This window comes from Thermomyces lanuginosus (genome assembly GCF_041956635.1).
Source record: "Thermomyces lanuginosus strain ATCC 200065 unplaced genomic scaffold VTN49scaffold_22, whole genome shotgun sequence".
Classification (NCBI taxonomy): Eukaryota; Fungi; Ascomycota; class Eurotiomycetes; order Eurotiales; family Trichocomaceae; genus Thermomyces; species Thermomyces lanuginosus.
The window spans coordinates 1,459,315-1,475,396 of record NW_027192356.1 but is presented as its reverse complement, the minus strand read 5'-3'; the positions used below and the strand labels follow the sequence as shown (position 1 = coordinate 1,475,396).

General features: G+C 51.8%; 9 protein-coding genes across 9 annotated transcripts; 6 read left to right on the top strand and 3 right to left on the bottom strand.

Annotated features, from left to right (window-relative positions):
* Window positions 1-140: 140 nt before the first annotated feature.
* Window positions 141-910, bottom strand: VTN49DRAFT_1501 (uncharacterized protein; the record flags this gene model as incomplete). The annotated part of the gene is made up of 3 exons (XM_069409123.1): window positions 141-311; window positions 754-783; window positions 857-910. The coding sequence occupies 3 exons, from the start codon at window positions 908-910 to the stop codon at window positions 141-143; spliced, it is 255 nt and encodes an 84-aa protein (XP_069270540.1).
* Window positions 911-1,458: 548 nt separating this feature from the next.
* Window positions 1,459-3,070, top strand: VTN49DRAFT_1500 (uncharacterized protein; the record flags this gene model as incomplete). The annotated part of the gene is made up of 2 exons (XM_069409122.1): window positions 1,459-1,481; window positions 1,540-3,070. 2 exons carry the CDS (start codon window positions 1,459-1,461, stop codon window positions 3,068-3,070), a joined length of 1,554 nt encoding a protein of 517 aa, XP_069270539.1.
* Window positions 3,071-3,382: 312 nt separating this feature from the next.
* On the bottom strand, window positions 3,383-4,168 carry VTN49DRAFT_1499 (uncharacterized protein; the record flags this gene model as incomplete). Its single annotated transcript, XM_069409119.1, has 1 exon — window positions 3,383-4,168. The coding sequence occupies one exon, from the start codon at window positions 4,166-4,168 to the stop codon at window positions 3,383-3,385; it is 786 nt and encodes a 261-aa protein (XP_069270538.1).
* Window positions 4,169-4,450: 282 nt separating this feature from the next.
* Window positions 4,451-5,449, bottom strand: VTN49DRAFT_1498 (uncharacterized protein; the record flags this gene model as incomplete). Its single annotated transcript, XM_069409118.1, has 2 exons — window positions 4,451-5,124; window positions 5,200-5,449. The coding sequence occupies 2 exons, from the start codon at window positions 5,447-5,449 to the stop codon at window positions 4,451-4,453; spliced, it is 924 nt and encodes a 307-aa protein (XP_069270537.1).
* A 921-nt stretch (window positions 5,450-6,370) lies between these two features.
* VTN49DRAFT_1497 (uncharacterized protein) lies at window positions 6,371-7,735 on the top strand (the record flags this gene model as incomplete). Its single annotated transcript, XM_069409117.1, has 2 exons — window positions 6,371-7,354; window positions 7,412-7,735. The coding sequence occupies 2 exons, from the start codon at window positions 6,371-6,373 to the stop codon at window positions 7,733-7,735; spliced, it is 1,308 nt and encodes a 435-aa protein (XP_069270536.1).
* A 1,760-nt stretch (window positions 7,736-9,495) lies between these two features.
* On the top strand, window positions 9,496-9,814 carry VTN49DRAFT_1496 (uncharacterized protein; the record flags this gene model as incomplete). Its single annotated transcript, XM_069409116.1, has 2 exons — window positions 9,496-9,647; window positions 9,700-9,814. 2 exons carry the CDS (start codon window positions 9,496-9,498, stop codon window positions 9,812-9,814), a joined length of 267 nt encoding a protein of 88 aa, XP_069270535.1.
* A 1,151-nt stretch (window positions 9,815-10,965) lies between these two features.
* On the top strand, window positions 10,966-12,518 carry VTN49DRAFT_1495 (uncharacterized protein; the record flags this gene model as incomplete). Its single annotated transcript, XM_069409115.1, has 10 exons — window positions 10,966-11,043; window positions 11,101-11,132; window positions 11,199-11,284; window positions 11,345-11,506; window positions 11,563-11,585; window positions 11,650-11,687; window positions 11,742-11,882; window positions 11,933-12,182; window positions 12,248-12,417; window positions 12,485-12,518. 10 exons carry the CDS (start codon window positions 10,966-10,968, stop codon window positions 12,516-12,518), a joined length of 1,014 nt encoding a protein of 337 aa, XP_069270534.1.
* A 578-nt stretch (window positions 12,519-13,096) lies between these two features.
* Window positions 13,097-14,409, top strand: VTN49DRAFT_1494 (uncharacterized protein; the record flags this gene model as incomplete). Its single annotated transcript, XM_069409114.1, has 4 exons — window positions 13,097-13,345; window positions 13,404-13,491; window positions 13,542-13,913; window positions 13,964-14,409. 4 exons carry the CDS (start codon window positions 13,097-13,099, stop codon window positions 14,407-14,409), a joined length of 1,155 nt encoding a protein of 384 aa, XP_069270533.1.
* Window positions 14,410-14,767: 358 nt separating this feature from the next.
* VTN49DRAFT_1493 (uncharacterized protein) lies at window positions 14,768-16,023 on the top strand (the record flags this gene model as incomplete). Its single annotated transcript, XM_069409113.1, has 2 exons — window positions 14,768-15,005; window positions 15,065-16,023. The coding sequence occupies 2 exons, from the start codon at window positions 14,768-14,770 to the stop codon at window positions 16,021-16,023; spliced, it is 1,197 nt and encodes a 398-aa protein (XP_069270532.1).
* Window positions 16,024-16,082: the final 59 nt, after the last annotated feature.

Genomic DNA, 16,082 nt, shown 5'->3' with positions numbered 1-16,082 from the left:
GCGGGTCAGGATACCCGGCGAAGAAACCGGTCCCTGACCTTTCCTGGTATGCTTTTTTCTCCTCCGTGTCTCATTGATTGGGACTTTCCTCATGGTGGTCCTAGAGATACCATCTTGTTACGACTTTACTGCGCGTTCTCCTATCTATGGTCATCGATGTGCATGACGTCTGGCGTGTGGTTTGTGTGGTTTGCGTGGTTGGCTGGGGCGCGGGATATGATAGAGGGTTCTTTATCGTCTCGGTTGCAGGGAGTAGAGGGTGCATGCACCTGAGGTCGGGTCTTATGGTCTGCGCGGGTTTGACTGCCCATCTACATGGCAATCTATACTATACAGGAAACGGGGTTAGGAGAATCATAGTGGAGGTTATCGCTCATCCTTGTTGTTTCAAGTCCATCGTAGAGACGTGCTTCGTCCTGAAGTATCCACAGTTAAGCACAGTGCACAGTAGGACAGTTCTCGAACCCTATGTGAGGCTCTGGCCGGTTCCAGGCGGTTGGTCACGATGGACAGGGACGCTGGCCGAGAATTCACTACAGATGCGTTACCCTTCGCAAGTAAGCATCCATAAGGACTGCTTTCGCAGATAGCAAGCCGCAGAGTCTGAAAAAAGCGAGATGGAGCTCTGGAAGCAGAGAAAGTCGCGAACAGTCGATGTTGAGAACTTGAAACATCCTCATGGGGGTTTTTTTTGATGCCAAGAAGATTTCATGCAAATACAAGCTCCGTAACATTGTCACGGGAGCTCCGTACCGTTACAATAACTGGGATGATGAAACGTAACTAAACGTAATTTTTCAACATTTCAGCCAATAAACTCGCAGTTATTTTGAGCCCTGGAATTTGAAATACCAACCTCCTGCAGGACGGGGGCAATTGCAGTCCCGATGGCGGTAACAGCGTATGGCATGACGGGGAGCGTTTCGAAACAGACCAATCAGAGCCGCTTCCACCGACAGAATGCTCCAGGCGCAGAATGCCCAACAACGGCTTAGCGCCTTCCCTGGACGGGAGGTCAAGAGGGACTGCGGAATTGCTGCCGTCCTTCCAAGGAAAGAGCGACTTTGCTGTCCCTGCCTGATTTGCCCTGCCGGCAGAGTGAGGCCAGCATTTTTCTGTCCTCTTGCCGTCTCTCCTCGAGCGTCCAATTTCGGTCCCAATTCCACCGCGTTGTTGTGTTCGGTGATCCCAAGACTGAGAGACATTCCCCTTGCCCTTTGGCTGTGCCGGGTTCCTGGCCCTTGCAACCCTCGCCCGAGCCCTTTACCCCGTTCCCCGGCTCCAAGGTTCGTGTTGCATTCGACCACTGCTCGTCAAGAGAGGGTTTCTCCTCGCGTGGTTTCTATTCGAAAATCAAAAGCATCGCTCCTGACCACGGTCTGGCTGCTGACAGGTCTCCCATGATCGACGTTTGGGAGTATTATTCCACGTGATAGGATCTGGGTACCTGAAGAAGCCATGCCTTCCACGGTGTCTTCGTCGTCAGTGCTCCAGCCTGGGCCCGCTCCTTCTGTGGGGTTGACTAACGCGTGAAAACAGGATCAGCTCAGCATGGCGTTCCTTCTGGCATACTATGACTTCGAATGACCGCCATGCTTCGCATGATTCTCCATATCGCACCGGCAAACATGTCCCCCTGTCGCAGAGCCGCAACGCCCCTCTAAGCGCGGTCGTAACCAGCGCGGCGGAATCCCGTCCCGACCTGACCAACTCGTTTGATGAGGAGGATGGTGTGAACAACGCGAACGGTTGGCCCGGCTCGCCATCACGTGCGGGTGCTCCGAATGGCCCCTATTCGCCCGGAATGAGGTCCCTCAGCTCGCAGAGGAGATCTAATGATACGGACGGTGGAAATGGGGAGATACAGATGCAAAGTTTCCACGACGGTGCCCCCCCGCCACCGCCTGTGTCCCACTCGTGGAAAAAGATTGACCGCTGGTTGGAGGACAATTATGCGGAGCTGTATGATAACCTGTGCGAGGGATGCACGCAGAACGACGTCAATGAGCTCGAGCATGAGCTCGATTGCAGTCTGCCGCTCGAAGTCCGCGAATCGCTGCAGATCCATGATGGCCAGGAGCGCGGAGGTTTACCCACGGGAATCATCTTTGGCTGTATGCTCCTTGATTGCGAGGAAATCGTGCATGAGTGGAAAAACTGGCGAACCGTAAACGAGGAGTTCTTCCAGAGTGTTCCCGCACCGCATCAACCATCTTCTTCAAAAGCATCCGCTGGATCATCGTCCAATGCGTCATGGCGACAGGAACTCCTGGAGCGACAAGACTCACAGCCGCCGGGTGCCGTTCAGAAGACGTACGCTCACCCTGGATGGATTCCATTGGCCCGTGACTGGGGCGGCAACTGCATCGCGATTGATCTCGCTCCGGGTCCCACGGGCAAATGGGGCCAGGTCATCATCTTTGGGCGTGACTACGACTGCAAGTATGTCATCGCGCGCTCTTGGGCTGCGTTCCTGGCCATGGTAGCGGACGATTATTCGAGTGGCAAGGCGGAAGTCGACGAAGAAACCGGAGAGCTCAAGCTGAAGTTGTTCACCAAGCAGAATGTCGAGCCGCCTTATCTGGAAATTCTCCGATGGCGTGCCGACCAAAAGTACGGGCGCCGGCCGCGGCGTAGACCTGCAAGTGGCTTGGGTGTGAACACCAATGGCAAAGGTCGAGAATCACCGTACGGCAGCCCGGCTCCTAGCGAGGAGCGCGGGCGTTCCCCGCACCGGTTCAACGGCCGCGGCTCTACCCAGAGTCCCAAAACTCAATTGGGCATGCCAAGTCCTCTGGCTCGAGTGGCTGAGGAGGTGAGCAGTCCTGTCAAGAGCACGCCGTCGCCAACTACCGGCGAGGGTGTGCGCGAGTTGACGCCAAAGGAGCCCGCTAAGGATCTGATCGATGTGACCGGCGCGGATAATGGAAACACGACGGAAGACAAGTCCGGCCGCGACAACCCGCAGGACAATGTCTCCGAAAAGTCATCGGAAAGTAGCACAGCGCCGCCAGCCACCCGAATTTCTGAAACAGAGAATGCCGGTGAGATGAAGACCGTGGCTATATAGATTTGGCAGCTCGCCTTCCCCTTTCGTGTCATTGTGTTGTTTGTGATTGGTGTTGAGGGTGATTTTGCTGGTGTAGGATCAGCCAGGTTCTGATGTATAGGGACCGTTTGGTTATATGATATCCTTTTTTTTTTTCTTGTTCATTACTTTCTTCCTTTTCTTTCTCCAGTGTCGAAGACGGGCTCGTCGACCTGTGCATGTACGATATGTATTATTTCTTTGGTTTTCAAGTGCATCAACAATAGGCAAAAGGGTATATTGGTGAGAGCGTATGGAAAAAGACGGATGTATGAAACTACGTAACGGTGATCGTCAATCCCAGTCATCGTCGTCACTGTCGTTTGTGGCTCTTGTAGTACCAGACCTGATCCCTCTGGGGCCAGACTTGTTATATCCTCGGTCATCATCATCATCCTCTTCGCTGTCGCTGCGTGCACCCTGTCCATCGTCATCCACCAACCTCTTTCGGACCAGCACGCCCATATCCAGCAACCGCCTCTCGAGATCCGTCGTCCGAAACTCCTCCCCAGGCTTGACTCGCGACGTCGCCACGCCTGCCGCAGCAGCAAACATTCCCAACCCTTCAAATCCAACGATGCGATCCTTAGCCACGCCATCCACGAAGCCCACCACGCACGGCAACACACGGATCTTCAACTTCTCCACCACAAACGGTATATCCCTGACATCGACACGCGCAAACCGCACATCGTAGTGCCGCCCTGCCAACTTGCGCAGATGCGTATCCATGGTTGCACACCGTGCAAAATCTGGGTGCGCAAAGTGCACAACAACACGCTCCGCGGTCGTGGTGAGGTCGAGGACGGCTTGATCAGTGTTGAGTGTTGGATAGGTCAGAGGTTCAACAGAGGAGGTTTCGGTATTTGATGAGTTTTTCAGAGCGGCTTTGGTGTTGCGGAGTTCATCGTGAAGTTGTTGAATGCGTTGTGCGCGGTAGGCGCTGTCGTCTTCATTTTCAAGGGCTTCAAGAATGGCGTCGGTGTCGAGGTCATCGGCGGCGACAGGGGTGCCGTCGGAGTGATTTGTGGTGTGGGATTGGAGGACTTGGGAGACCTTGGGGTCGAGGGGGCTTGCCATTGCTTCTCTCTTCTTATTTAGTTGAAAACTTTTTTGCCTCTTAGTTTTGTTGGAGGGGCTGTTTTAAATGTTGCTGCTTCTAACAGGTGAAGTGCTGAAACTTTCGGCAAGGTGGAGCAAGAGCCTATGGATGGAATGAATTACTGAACCAAATCCCAGAACTCCAATACGATATGCACAGTATTGACGCCTGAAAATGAACAAGCAACAACTCTAAATACAGGTATAATCTTGACTCTACATTCATCAAAGTCGTCCCCTCAACTTTCTCCTTCCTCCAACTCATGATGGGAGTTCATGCCGTTGTGTCGACGGGGTATCACCATACAATTCCTGACGAGTGTGCTCGCCCGCTTCTACAGGCTGGGGAACAGCCTCGGGTGCCGAATACATCGGCGGCTTATCCGTCGTAGGAGCCGACTGATACTGGACGTATTGCAAGCCGGGATCAGTGGCGGCGGCACGGTTCCTGCGCCGAAAGAACCAGACCAAAGCGCCAACGGCAGCGAGCGCCGGCACGCCCAGGCCGACGCCCAACCCTACACCGAGGCCAACGGAGTTGCCGTTGCCTCCACCATCACCGTCGCCGTTGTCGTTTCCGCCATTATGAGAATCGGAGCCAGAGCCGCCAGTCGCGCTCGGCGAGGCCGCCCCGGTCACTATGGTCAGCGTTGTGTAAGGCCCTCCTGTATGCGAGGTCGACTCTGTGGACGTGCTGTCGGCGGCAGCCGACGAGCCATTTTCATCCTCATCTGGCTCGTCTTCATCCTCATCTGGTTCGCTTGCTTCATTTGGATCATTTCCGTAGTCGATGTAGAAATATCCGCTCAGAAATCCGCCACCGGTTTTCTCCTCTTCCGTTCCCTGGGCATTCACAATACGAAAAACGTAGTAAGAAGACCGATTCTTGCTGTCCGAGTCCACTTCCCATTCATAGCTTGTCGACGCCAAATTCACTGGGGGGCCGGTATTAGTTACTCCCCCCCTTGGGTTTTTAATTTATCACAATTTGTGCAGATGGATATACATACCACCAAGGCCAACCGGCTCATTCCACTTCTCATTTTCGATCAGCCACAAATTCGTAGTCTCATACTCCGTCTCCCAGCTAATGTTCATAATACTTCCACGCCTGAAGCATGAGGGATCGCCGTTGGGGTAGAGGAAGAACCCCCCGTCGTAGAGCGCGGTTTCTGGAAGCGGCGCATCAGGACATTTGGCCAGTCCAAATCGCAACAGGCCCAAGGAGAGGAAGTAATAGCGAAGCGGGAAAAGACGCATCATTCAGCTGCAAGATCAAGCCTTCAAGGCGCATACAAGAGATGCCAATATTTTTATATTAAATCCCCAGAAAAATAAAAATCAGAGCACAATCAACAACTCGGAAAGACTTCGGAGCATTTCATTTCAATCTGACCCAGGACTCCACGGGAAAGCCGCCCTTAGGGGGGGGGGAGGGTCTTACGATAATTATTATAATTTACATGAGGGTTGGACCGATCCGATCCAAGTGCGGTTTCGCCAACCAGCAGCATGGCGCTGCCACTGGCGTTGCAGGGTCGAATCGAAACCGTTAAACAAGGTTCAACCTTTGTCACCTAGCATCCTTAGCATGAAAGATGTGTACCGAATCGCCCCAATCAGTGCTGCCCACACCGCTAGCCGCTTCGACTGTCAGCCGCATGGCCACCACTAAGCACGATCTCCCAACAGAAGCTTTTCCCAATGCTGGCAAGCGGGGGGATTAGCTCGGCGGAGTTCCGGCAGGTTTCTGCCTCGATGGTGAAGCTTATTTGACCTGATTAGGCCTTTTTAGGGTTGGCAGAGTTCACCAAAGCGCCTGGTGATTGGCTCTGAGCCAAGACAGATGCCAAGAGCAAAACGCCAAGATTATTGTCAGCTCCTGCTTATGTCAGCAATGTCCCCAAAAGTCAAACACGAGACACAAGCTGGCAGCTTGTTTCTTGTCAGCTTTGTCGATCAACAGCGTTGATCTACCTTACCAGAAACGCGCCTCCTGAATGGATGGTTTTATTTGATCCCACGGAAAGACAGCTCGGAACAAGTTGAAAAAAATTCATGATCTGATACGACCGAGTTCATCTGCCTCAGCCTGTCCGACCTTTTGATGTTAATCCTCCCCGTAGGCCCAGACGGACGGACGGACGTAATGGTTGAGGACCACCACCACCATCTTTCTCCATGACGATCCTATTCGCTCGACGCAGGGCGTCGCGCCGATGGATCGTCTTCGTCTCGTCCATCTTGGCCTTTCTGACTCTATATTTTTTCCTCGCTGGATCCAGCCCGCCCTTACACCCAACCTGGCTCTCATCGCCGCATCGGACTTGCTATAAGATCCCTGGCCTGGATGATGTTCTCGTCGTACTGAAGACCGGCGTAACGGAATCCCAGGAAAAGGTGCCAGTGCATTTCGAGACCACCCTCCGCTGCATCCCCCACTACGTGGTCTTTTCGGATCTCGAGGAAGACATTGCCGGAGTCCGTGCCCACGATGTCCTGCGCAACGTCAAGGACGAGCTTAGAAACTCCAACCCCGACTTCGATCTCTACAACCGCGTCCGCCGGTCCGGACGCGCGGGATTGAAACAAACAGACTTCTCCAATGACCCCAACACCCCCTCCGGCAAGCCCAACAATCCTGGCTGGAAGCTAGACAAGTGGAAATTCCTCCCCATGATCAATGAGACCCTTCAAGTGCGCGGAGACGCGGCTTGGTATGTATTTATGGAAGCCGATACGTACATCTTCTGGCCCAACCTGATGGGCTGGCTCGCCCAGTTCGATCCGAACCAACCGCATTACTTTGGGAATCAGATGCAGATTGGGGATGTTATATTCGCCCATGGAGGCTCTGGTTTTGTGTTGTCGCGGGCGGCCATGCACAGAGCTTTGGAGGCTTATACTTCCCAGGTCGACCAGTGGGACGCCTATACAGGTTACCACTGGGCCGGGGATTGTGTCCTGGGAAAGCTCCTCCACGACATTGGGATTAAATTGCTCTGGGCCTGGCCCATGCTGGATTCCGCAACCCCGGCAGAAGCGAATTACTTTGTGGAGGGATACTTTAAGTTACCTTGGTGCTATCCCCGCGTGTCATATCACCATGTCTCGCCGGATGATATCAGAGAACTATGGAAGTTTGAGCACAAGTGGTTCGACAAGGTTGGTGCATTCAATATATCGGTCGTCTCTGAAGTAGCATGGCACTGACGGAGACAGCATCCGGACCGATTCCTCCTCCACGGCGATCTCTTCCTAGGTTTAATCTGGAAAAAGATGCAGCGACAGCTGACGGACTGGGACAACTTGTCGGACCAGCTCATCCCTCTGGACGCACCGAGTCTGACTGCCTGCGAAAACCATTGCGTTCGCGATCCGGAGTGCGTCCAGTATTCGTACGTGGCCGGCAATTGTCGTACCTCCAAAGCGCCAAAGCTAGGTGAAGCAAAGAGTGGAGTGACGTCCGACTGGCTTCCCGACCGAATCAATGGCCTTGTAGAGAAATTGGGCACATGTCCTCAACCAAATTGGGTGCTCTCGTGAGGATGTGCTGTCATAGTTCTTTCGACCGATACGTCTGCGAGATGTCGGATCAGCGCAGGGTGTCGAATTTTTCCGGTTGCGGCCGGAGAGGGCTTTGCACTCGAAAAGCATTCGTTAATCCCGTAATAGGCATAGAGGAGTACGGAGTGCCAGTACATGACTTTAGTTGACTGTCAGAGGGGTTTTCAGCTGTTCGAACTCAAGGGGATTTGATACACTTACCGTCTGGTATACAACTCCCGTGTTTTAAAACGGCACACTCTAGTCCCAAGCTTCATAAATGATTCGAACATCAGCCCAAGATCATTGCGACTACCTCGATCGTTGCAAATCCACGCCTTATGTATTGTTCCCATCGCGTGTTTCATCGACCTTGGCCTTCTCCCAGTTCCCATCCAAATTGAGAACGTCTGATCATTTGTCTCGAGCCCCAAGAACCAGGCCCGTTGTGAGGATCATCGCAGTCCAGAATGGCCACATTTTGATGATGATCATAGGATGAATTTCGCGATGTTGTCAATTTCACTCAGCTAGGCACTTGCGTTGCTATATGAAAACCAGGCTATCCGTCTTAACTACATAAGCTCAGTTAGATGTCTTCGTTTGGACTTTATGTTGTCATTCCCACCGTCGCATTCTGTGGCCCATCAGCCCTGTTCACGCCAACTCATTGCACACGATCCATTTTAAGGCAGGACGAGGACGGAGCTAGGGGTACATTTGGCTCGTGTTTAAGCTTCTGAGTTTGTCTCCAACTCAAAAGCTAAAGTGATCGTCCAATCAGAGGAGTCTACGCCTTAAATCTGGATGCTTTCTAACGTGGGTTCGATCAGCTTATCTGGCTGTCCCATAACTGCTTATGCTTAACGTTTTCAGCTAGCGAACCCCCGTTCTATTGCTGCTGTGCAAACCATTCCGGGTTAGCGTACGAGCACTCCGTGCTCCGTTCCGTCATTCGACAGGAGGAAGTTGCCACGATGACTGTGTACCCTCTGGAATGGGCAGAAAAGACAGCCCAGATGGACCGGCAGTAAATACTCCGTACATGCTACCGAAATGGTATGGAGGATTTTTAGGGCTTCTGACATGTGAATGGCATCGGCTTACCTTTGTGCACCAAAGGGATGAAGTTAGTAATTGCGTGATGCTTGCCATGATCGTCCATACGGCGTACATGGGCAGGAGGGATCCGGCTAAGGGCTCGGGATTTCCCTCGAGCTTCCCATTGCATTGGTGGCGGGGATAACGTCCCTATCTCCCAGACCGTGTTCATTACCGCTTCGAATTCTGAAGCCGCGCGAAAGCAGATAGATGTTCTGCCCATGCTCCAGCAGAGCAGGGATGATGCCCTAGATGAAGCCCAGGAGTTGGCGGCTGGGCTTGGTGAAATCAATAATACTCCAGTCATGGAGATCGGAGAAATCGACGCAAATACGTACCGATGTCTCCGGCTCGACGTTTTCTTGAGCTCCGTGTTCTAGTACCATTGGTTTGTACACATTGCCCTCGCAGCCGTCAAGATGGTCTCTTCAGCTCGGCAGCTGCGTGTTGCACATTATCTGGATCATTCGCGAAATGCATGCAGCAAACGTCAGCCGGAATATCCAGCAGCGCAACCCCAAGATATCAACCCTTCCAGTAAGCGTTCCATGTGAACAGAAATATCGTTGGCAAATCCCTGTCCTTTCACATTGCCTATATCTCTATAGGGTGTTGCGAGAAGAACGAGCCTGGCGTACTGAGTCCCATGCATGCTCCATATGGTGGCCGAAAAAGTACCTTACGCGTCCCCCATCTGTCCAAATCTCAAGGCATTCGTCCGTTTCCAGCCTCGGACCTCGAGCCGAAATGCTACACGCGCTGAGAATCTTGACCACTTGGAAGACTGGAGCTGTGGCAGGATGTGGAACAGGTAGGACGTTTGATTGACTCTCCTCAAACTTGACCATTACTCATCATCCCAGCGCCCCGTATGGTCAACGACTGTTAGCTGGTAGTAATGTGCCATGCAGATCGGGACATATTGTCAACATCAAGCCCGAGGGTTGTGACTTTTACCATTATCTATTACGCACCTGACCGGCCAAAACTTCCACCTTCCATTTTTCAGTGCCCTACGTTTGGAAAATGCACAGCATAATATACTCCGCGCAGAATGCATAAAGCTTCAGAGCCAGTCGGCTTCTCAAGCTCTTCATAGACGAGTGGACGCTCTACTAACAGCTTTGCAACCGTCAGGGGGTGAATCTTTTGCTGACCGTGCAGCTGAATGGCCTTTTCCTTGAAGCGAACGAAGAGAGTAAAATATACAAGAACGGAAAGACGGACTGACTCGCGGAGTCAACGAGTAGGTATCTACCTCCTAACATTCAAGACTCGACCTTAAAGCTCATCCGCTTCAGAGCACGGTGCACCCTATCGCGCTCTATCTTCCAGTGTATGTAACTAAACTAACGATAATTTCTATTCCAGTAACTTCACGGCGTTTTCAATACATTCAGTTAGGGCTGGTTCAAAATTTAATGAGAAGGAGTATGAGTTCGTCTCAGCGTGCACCACACTACGAGAATGAGAAGTCTTGCGAGTAGGCTTGCCAAATGAAGTGTTTCTTTTAAATTGAACTCGTTAACCTTACACAGGTCGCTAGCCTACGATGTTGATTCGTACTTGCAGGCTAACTATAATCGGCGACTTCAAACAGAAAAACTTCACTGAAGAATTGCCTAGAGAAAACCCATTACCTCAGTGATTGGATATGCGCAATGTAACTGCAACGCACGAAGCCATCGTCAGTTTACTGACGTTTGTTATTAAATGCATCGAATGATTGACTTGCTCGAGAAAAGCTGACGCATATTGGATTCGGGGACCCCGCCCGGCCAGGGCGCCCAGTTTCTAAATCGTCTCATGGGAAAAGACACCCTTGTCACCATGTACCCTAAATGTGGCCGCCTCTTTTACCCTTTTGGGTAGAGGTGTAGAAACGCCGTCGACGAACCAAGATCTTGACCCTTGTCCGCTCGCACAGATATTAATACTGAGCCGGAGATACCGGCCGCTGATTACAGGGGAAGTTTCAACTTACCTTGTTGGCTGTTGCAACCACCTTTTGGATACCGTTCGAAACGGTTCCGCATAGAGACACACACTCCATACATCGGCTTTCAGGGCTGAAAGTGTGACCGGCCAGCCATCAATCTTCCTGGAACGCTAAGGAGAATTCCTCCACAATGGCGGAACCGTCCCCTCAGGAACCGGCAACCACCTCCACCAACAACGTCGCCGCTAACGTTGAAGTGGACACCTCAGTAGGACAGCCCTCCATAACGGTACAATCCGCCGCGTTACTTACTTGAGCCGCACAGTATGAGAACGACTCGGCCTATGGTGATGAATTGTATGTGATGTGGCACCATGGACTACCAGATCCAGCAAGAATGCTCACATGTTTCTCGACAAATAGATCGTCGTACAGCGCGTCGCTGACTTCGTCGGTGCTGGACTATCGTCATGAAAATGGCCGTCGCTATCATAAATACCGCGATGGGTGTAGGAACTAGCCCTTTCTTGCCTGGCGTCAGAGATCTGTAGACTGATTGTTATATCTAGCGTATTTGCTTCCCAACGATGAATCAGAAAGCGATCGCCTGGACATGTTGCATGAGCTTTGTCTGATGGTTTTGCATCGGAAACTCTATTTGGCCCCGATCAAGAAACCCCAGCGTGTTATCGACCTGGCGACTGGGACTGGTCTCTGGGCCATTGATTTTGGTGAGCTTTGTCACTGGGTTTGGTCGACACAGCATACGGATACTGACTGATTGTAGCGGACGAACACCCCGGATCAGAGGTAAAGAATACTACCAGGAGCGACCAAATGAACACAATGCTGAGACCGAATCTATTTGTTCCAGGTGATCGGTTGTGATTTGAGTCCGATCCAACCGAGTCTGTCAGTCGGACCTAAGAAATTGTAGTCGAGTCGCTCAACTGACAGGGTTGGCAGAGTTCCTCCGAATGTGAAATTTCTGGTGGATGACATTGAGTCGGACTGGGCTTATGAAAGCAACCCATTTGACTTCATTCATGCGCGAAACCTGACGGTTTCGATCAAGGACGTTGGGAAGCTGATTAAGGAGTGTTATCGGTATGCCATCGGAACCTTCCCCGGCTTTCTTGATTCTCTAACAAAAGCAGATCCGTCAAGCCCGGCGGCTGGGTTGAGTTCCAGGACTGGGACGGCTATCCTACGTCGGAGGACGGAAGTCTCAACGACACCAAGCTCCAACTGTTCTACAACGAAGTTTACGGCGCGTTTGAAGATGCTGGGTACGAGGTCCGACCCGGGCCCAAACTGGAACAGTGGTTTAAAGACGCCGGCTTCGTGAACATCCACGTGGAGAAGTTTGCCATTCCATATGGCGTCTGGCCAAAGGATCCTCATTTTGTTAGTTTCCTCTTGCTCCCAAACAGTAGCAATCAATGGAATCCAGTACTGACCTCTTTGTACAGAAAAATCTCGGCGCCTGGATGCAGGCCCAGGCCGAAGCAAGCGGTTTCGAGGGCTACGCCCTGGCTGCTTTGACTCGGCACAAGCAATGGACCGCGGAAGAAGTCACTGTTCTTGCCAGCCAGGCTCGCGCCGACGGCCGGAAGCGTGACATTCACATGATATTCAACTTGTGAGTATCCGATATCTTTTAGGTACCAGTCCTATTCGATGAAACTAATCATGAATGACACCCACAGCTATGTCGTCTACGGCCAGCGGCCAGAGAATTGACACAGGTGACTCTGGGACGAGCAGCGGTAGTACTGTAACTACCTAGGTACTAAGTTAGGAAGTTAGCAGGTTTCATACATACAAGGAGCCTTCTACATTTAGAATCAACTCCACATGGAGCACCTGAAGATTTACTTTGAAGGCCGAAAGACGAAAGTATTAAGCTAATCGTAGTCGTCCTGGACTCCTGCTGAAGGCACGAGTTGTCCCAGCACCGAGGTCACGTGCAGGCTAGAAGAGGGTCCGCCACATTTCTTAGTCAACAAGTGGCTGGTGTTTAAGACAACTGCCCTACGCGGCAGCGGCCTTAGCGGCGATCAATTCAGTTGTTGGCTTGTCGCGGTCTTTGCGGAATCTGGCCAAGCCACGCTCGCATTCAACTTCTTTTCAGCCCCTGTTCCATATTCGTCCTGTTTCTCAATTCTTTTGCTGGGCGATCGATCGCGTGTTGTGCATAGAAGGTCCTTTCGTTAATTACTGGATTGTAGCGAACAGTCTTTCGCTTTTCTTTTGGTTGGCAGCTTTGAGCAGCGTGCGTGTCCCCTAGTCGCGTTCTTCGCCCAGCAGTCTCGACAGCCATGACCGACATCAAGAAGTCAGATTCCTTTGGAACGGAAATGTCGAAACTAGAGATTGGGCCGAGAGGGTTCGACCGCCCGTCGTCCCCTCAAGTTCGGCCTGCGATGTCGTCGGCGACTTCATTATTGAATCACCCGATCGTTCCTGTGCTTGCGTACTGTGGATCGTCCATTTTGATGACTGTGATGAACAAATATGTGTTGTCAGGATCGGATTTTAACCTGAATTTCTTGCTGTTGCTGGTTCAGGTGGGTGATCTGTCTCTTCTTCTGTTTTTCATGGTCTACATTGACTGACTGGGCCTAGTCGATCGTGTGCGTGGCTACGATTCAGACATTGAAACAATTGGGGGTGATTTCGTTTCGAGACTTCAACACTGATGAAGCCAAGAAATGTTCGTAATGTTGCTCCAAAAGTCGATGATCTGGGCTGATGATGAGTTAGGGTCTCCTGTCACGTTCCTGCTGATTGGCATGATTTACACCGGCTCCAAGGCCCTGCAGTATCTGTCGATTCCCGTATACACTATCTTCAAAAACCTGACCATTATCCTGATTGCATACGGCGAGGTCTTGTGGTTTGGCGGCTCCGTGACTGGGTTGACACTCTTCTCGTTTGGTCTCATGGTGTTGAGTTCGGTCATTGCCGCATGGGCGGACATCAAACATGCTCTGGAGACGAGCATTGACGCGACGAGCAAGGTGTCAACACTGAATGCGGGCTACATTTGGATGTTGATCAACTGCCTTTGCACTGCGTCGTATGCGTTGGGGATGCGGAAGCGGATCAAGCTGACCAACTTCAAGGATTTCGACAGTAGGTTTCTTCTTTTCTTTCCGAACGAGCATGGGCTTACCTTCTTCTAGCAATGTTTTACAACAACCTACTTTCGATTCCTTTGTTGGTGCTGTGCACTCTTTTCCTCGAGGATTGGTCGTCTGAAAACATCCTGCGCAATTTCCCGCCCATGAACCGGTCAAGCATTTTCTTTGCCATGGTCTTGTCTGGCCTGTCGTCTGTCTTCATTTCGTACACGTCTGCGTGGTGCGTGCGCGTGACCTCTTCGACTACGTATTCGATGGTGGGCGCTCTGAACAAACTGCCGCTTGCGCTGTCGGGCCTGATCTTCTTCGACGCGCCGGTCACCTTCGGGAGCGTCTCCGCCATTGTGATTGGATTCATCAGCGGAATTGTTTACTCGATCGCGAAGCTGAAGCAGCAGAACTCGAAGCCGCGGACGGGCATCCTGCCGACGACGAACCCGCCGGTGAGCGCGAGCAGCCAGAGCATGCGCGATTCGCTGCGGTCGTAACGACTGGCCATGAACAAAACACAGGCACCGAAAAAATACACACTGTACGATGATGTCTTCGCTTCAAGCATACCTCGGCCTGACGATTGATTGGCCTTTTCCATATCTCCATGTAATCCTTGACATGTTTCTGTTGTTGTTGGTGTTCATGTCTGCGTGGTTTGGGTGGGTGATTTAATTGGAATTATGTGTATATAATTACTTTCCATTGATGATAGACTGCGTTGTTTGGGAGAAAGGATTGGAAGTGTTTATGACCGCAAACCACAGGGAACGCTTCGCACTTGTAGCTTGGGGCCGTAGCTCCAACCCCAAAAACCACATTCACTCCCAACCACGACGAACAAAAGACTACGAAATGGCAAAGTCAAAAGCCCGGAAACACGCGCGAACAACAAACAATCCTTACGGACTCGGCCAAGCGCGGAATAACAACCCAAGCGGCGGCGCCGGTAATAAGAAAAAACCACAACCAGCTGCAGCTTCGAAACAGCCAGCAGCGCAGACGAAGAAGTCGCACCACCACCAACAAGCTCTCCACGACAAACCGATTATTCCCTTTCGACGCAGTGACCGGATTCTTCTCATAGGCGAGGGTATGTTAGCAGTTCCAATTGATCTGATTTCGCATGGCTAAGGAAGGTTTTCCAAATAGGTGACTTCTCTTTTGCCCGCTCACTCGTCCAACATCATCGGTGCAAAAATGTTTACGCAACCGCGTACGATTCGCGCGAAGAACTCCTGGAAAAGTATCCGTCTACCGCGGAGAGCAATATCGCATATATCCTAGGCGAGAATAATGACAATAATCAGAACAAGCCGGACGACGACAATTCTCAACAAGAAAATACTACTACTGCTACTACTACTACTACTACCACGACTACGACACCCTCGACGGGAAAAGGAAGAAGGGTAAAAGTCCTCTACTCCATCGACGCAACGAAACTCGGTCGTGGAAACGGCGGCGGAGGAAAGGAGATCCGCACGGGTATCCGGCTAAGAAAGAAGCAGCGGCGAGATGCTGATCCAGGAGGACCATGGGATATCATCGCCTTCAATTTCCCGCATGTCGGCGGTCTCTCGACGGATGTGAATCGGCAGGTGCGGAAGAATCAGGAGTTACTGGTGAAGTTTTTTGAGGCGTGCGTGCCGCTGCTTTCGACCAGCACATCTGACGATAACGATGATGACGACGATGACGATTATGATGGCTATGATGAGAGTGAAGGAGAAGGAGAGGACTACTCCTCCGAGTCAGAGTCGGAGGATGAGACGATTCGTCGTCCTCCCCGCTCCGCGGGTCAAATCATCGTCACCCTCTTCGAGGGTGAGCCATACACGCTGTGGAACATCAAGGATCTGGCGCGCCATGCCGGCCTGCGGGTTGTCACGAGTTTTCGTTTTCCTTGGACGGCGTATCCGGGGTACTCGCATGCGCGGACCCTAGGCGTGGTCCAGTCGCGGAGCGGGCACGTTGGTGGCGGGTGGAAAGGGGAGGATCGGGAGGCACGGTCGTACGTGTTTGAAGTGAACACTTCTTCTACATCCGCTGCTTCTGCAGGAAACAAGAGAAAACGACTTGATAACGATAGTAGTAGTGATGACGAGTAAGATGCCCGATTACGTTCATTCATTGTACTACTAGTACGGAACCGTTGTAGGATAGGTTG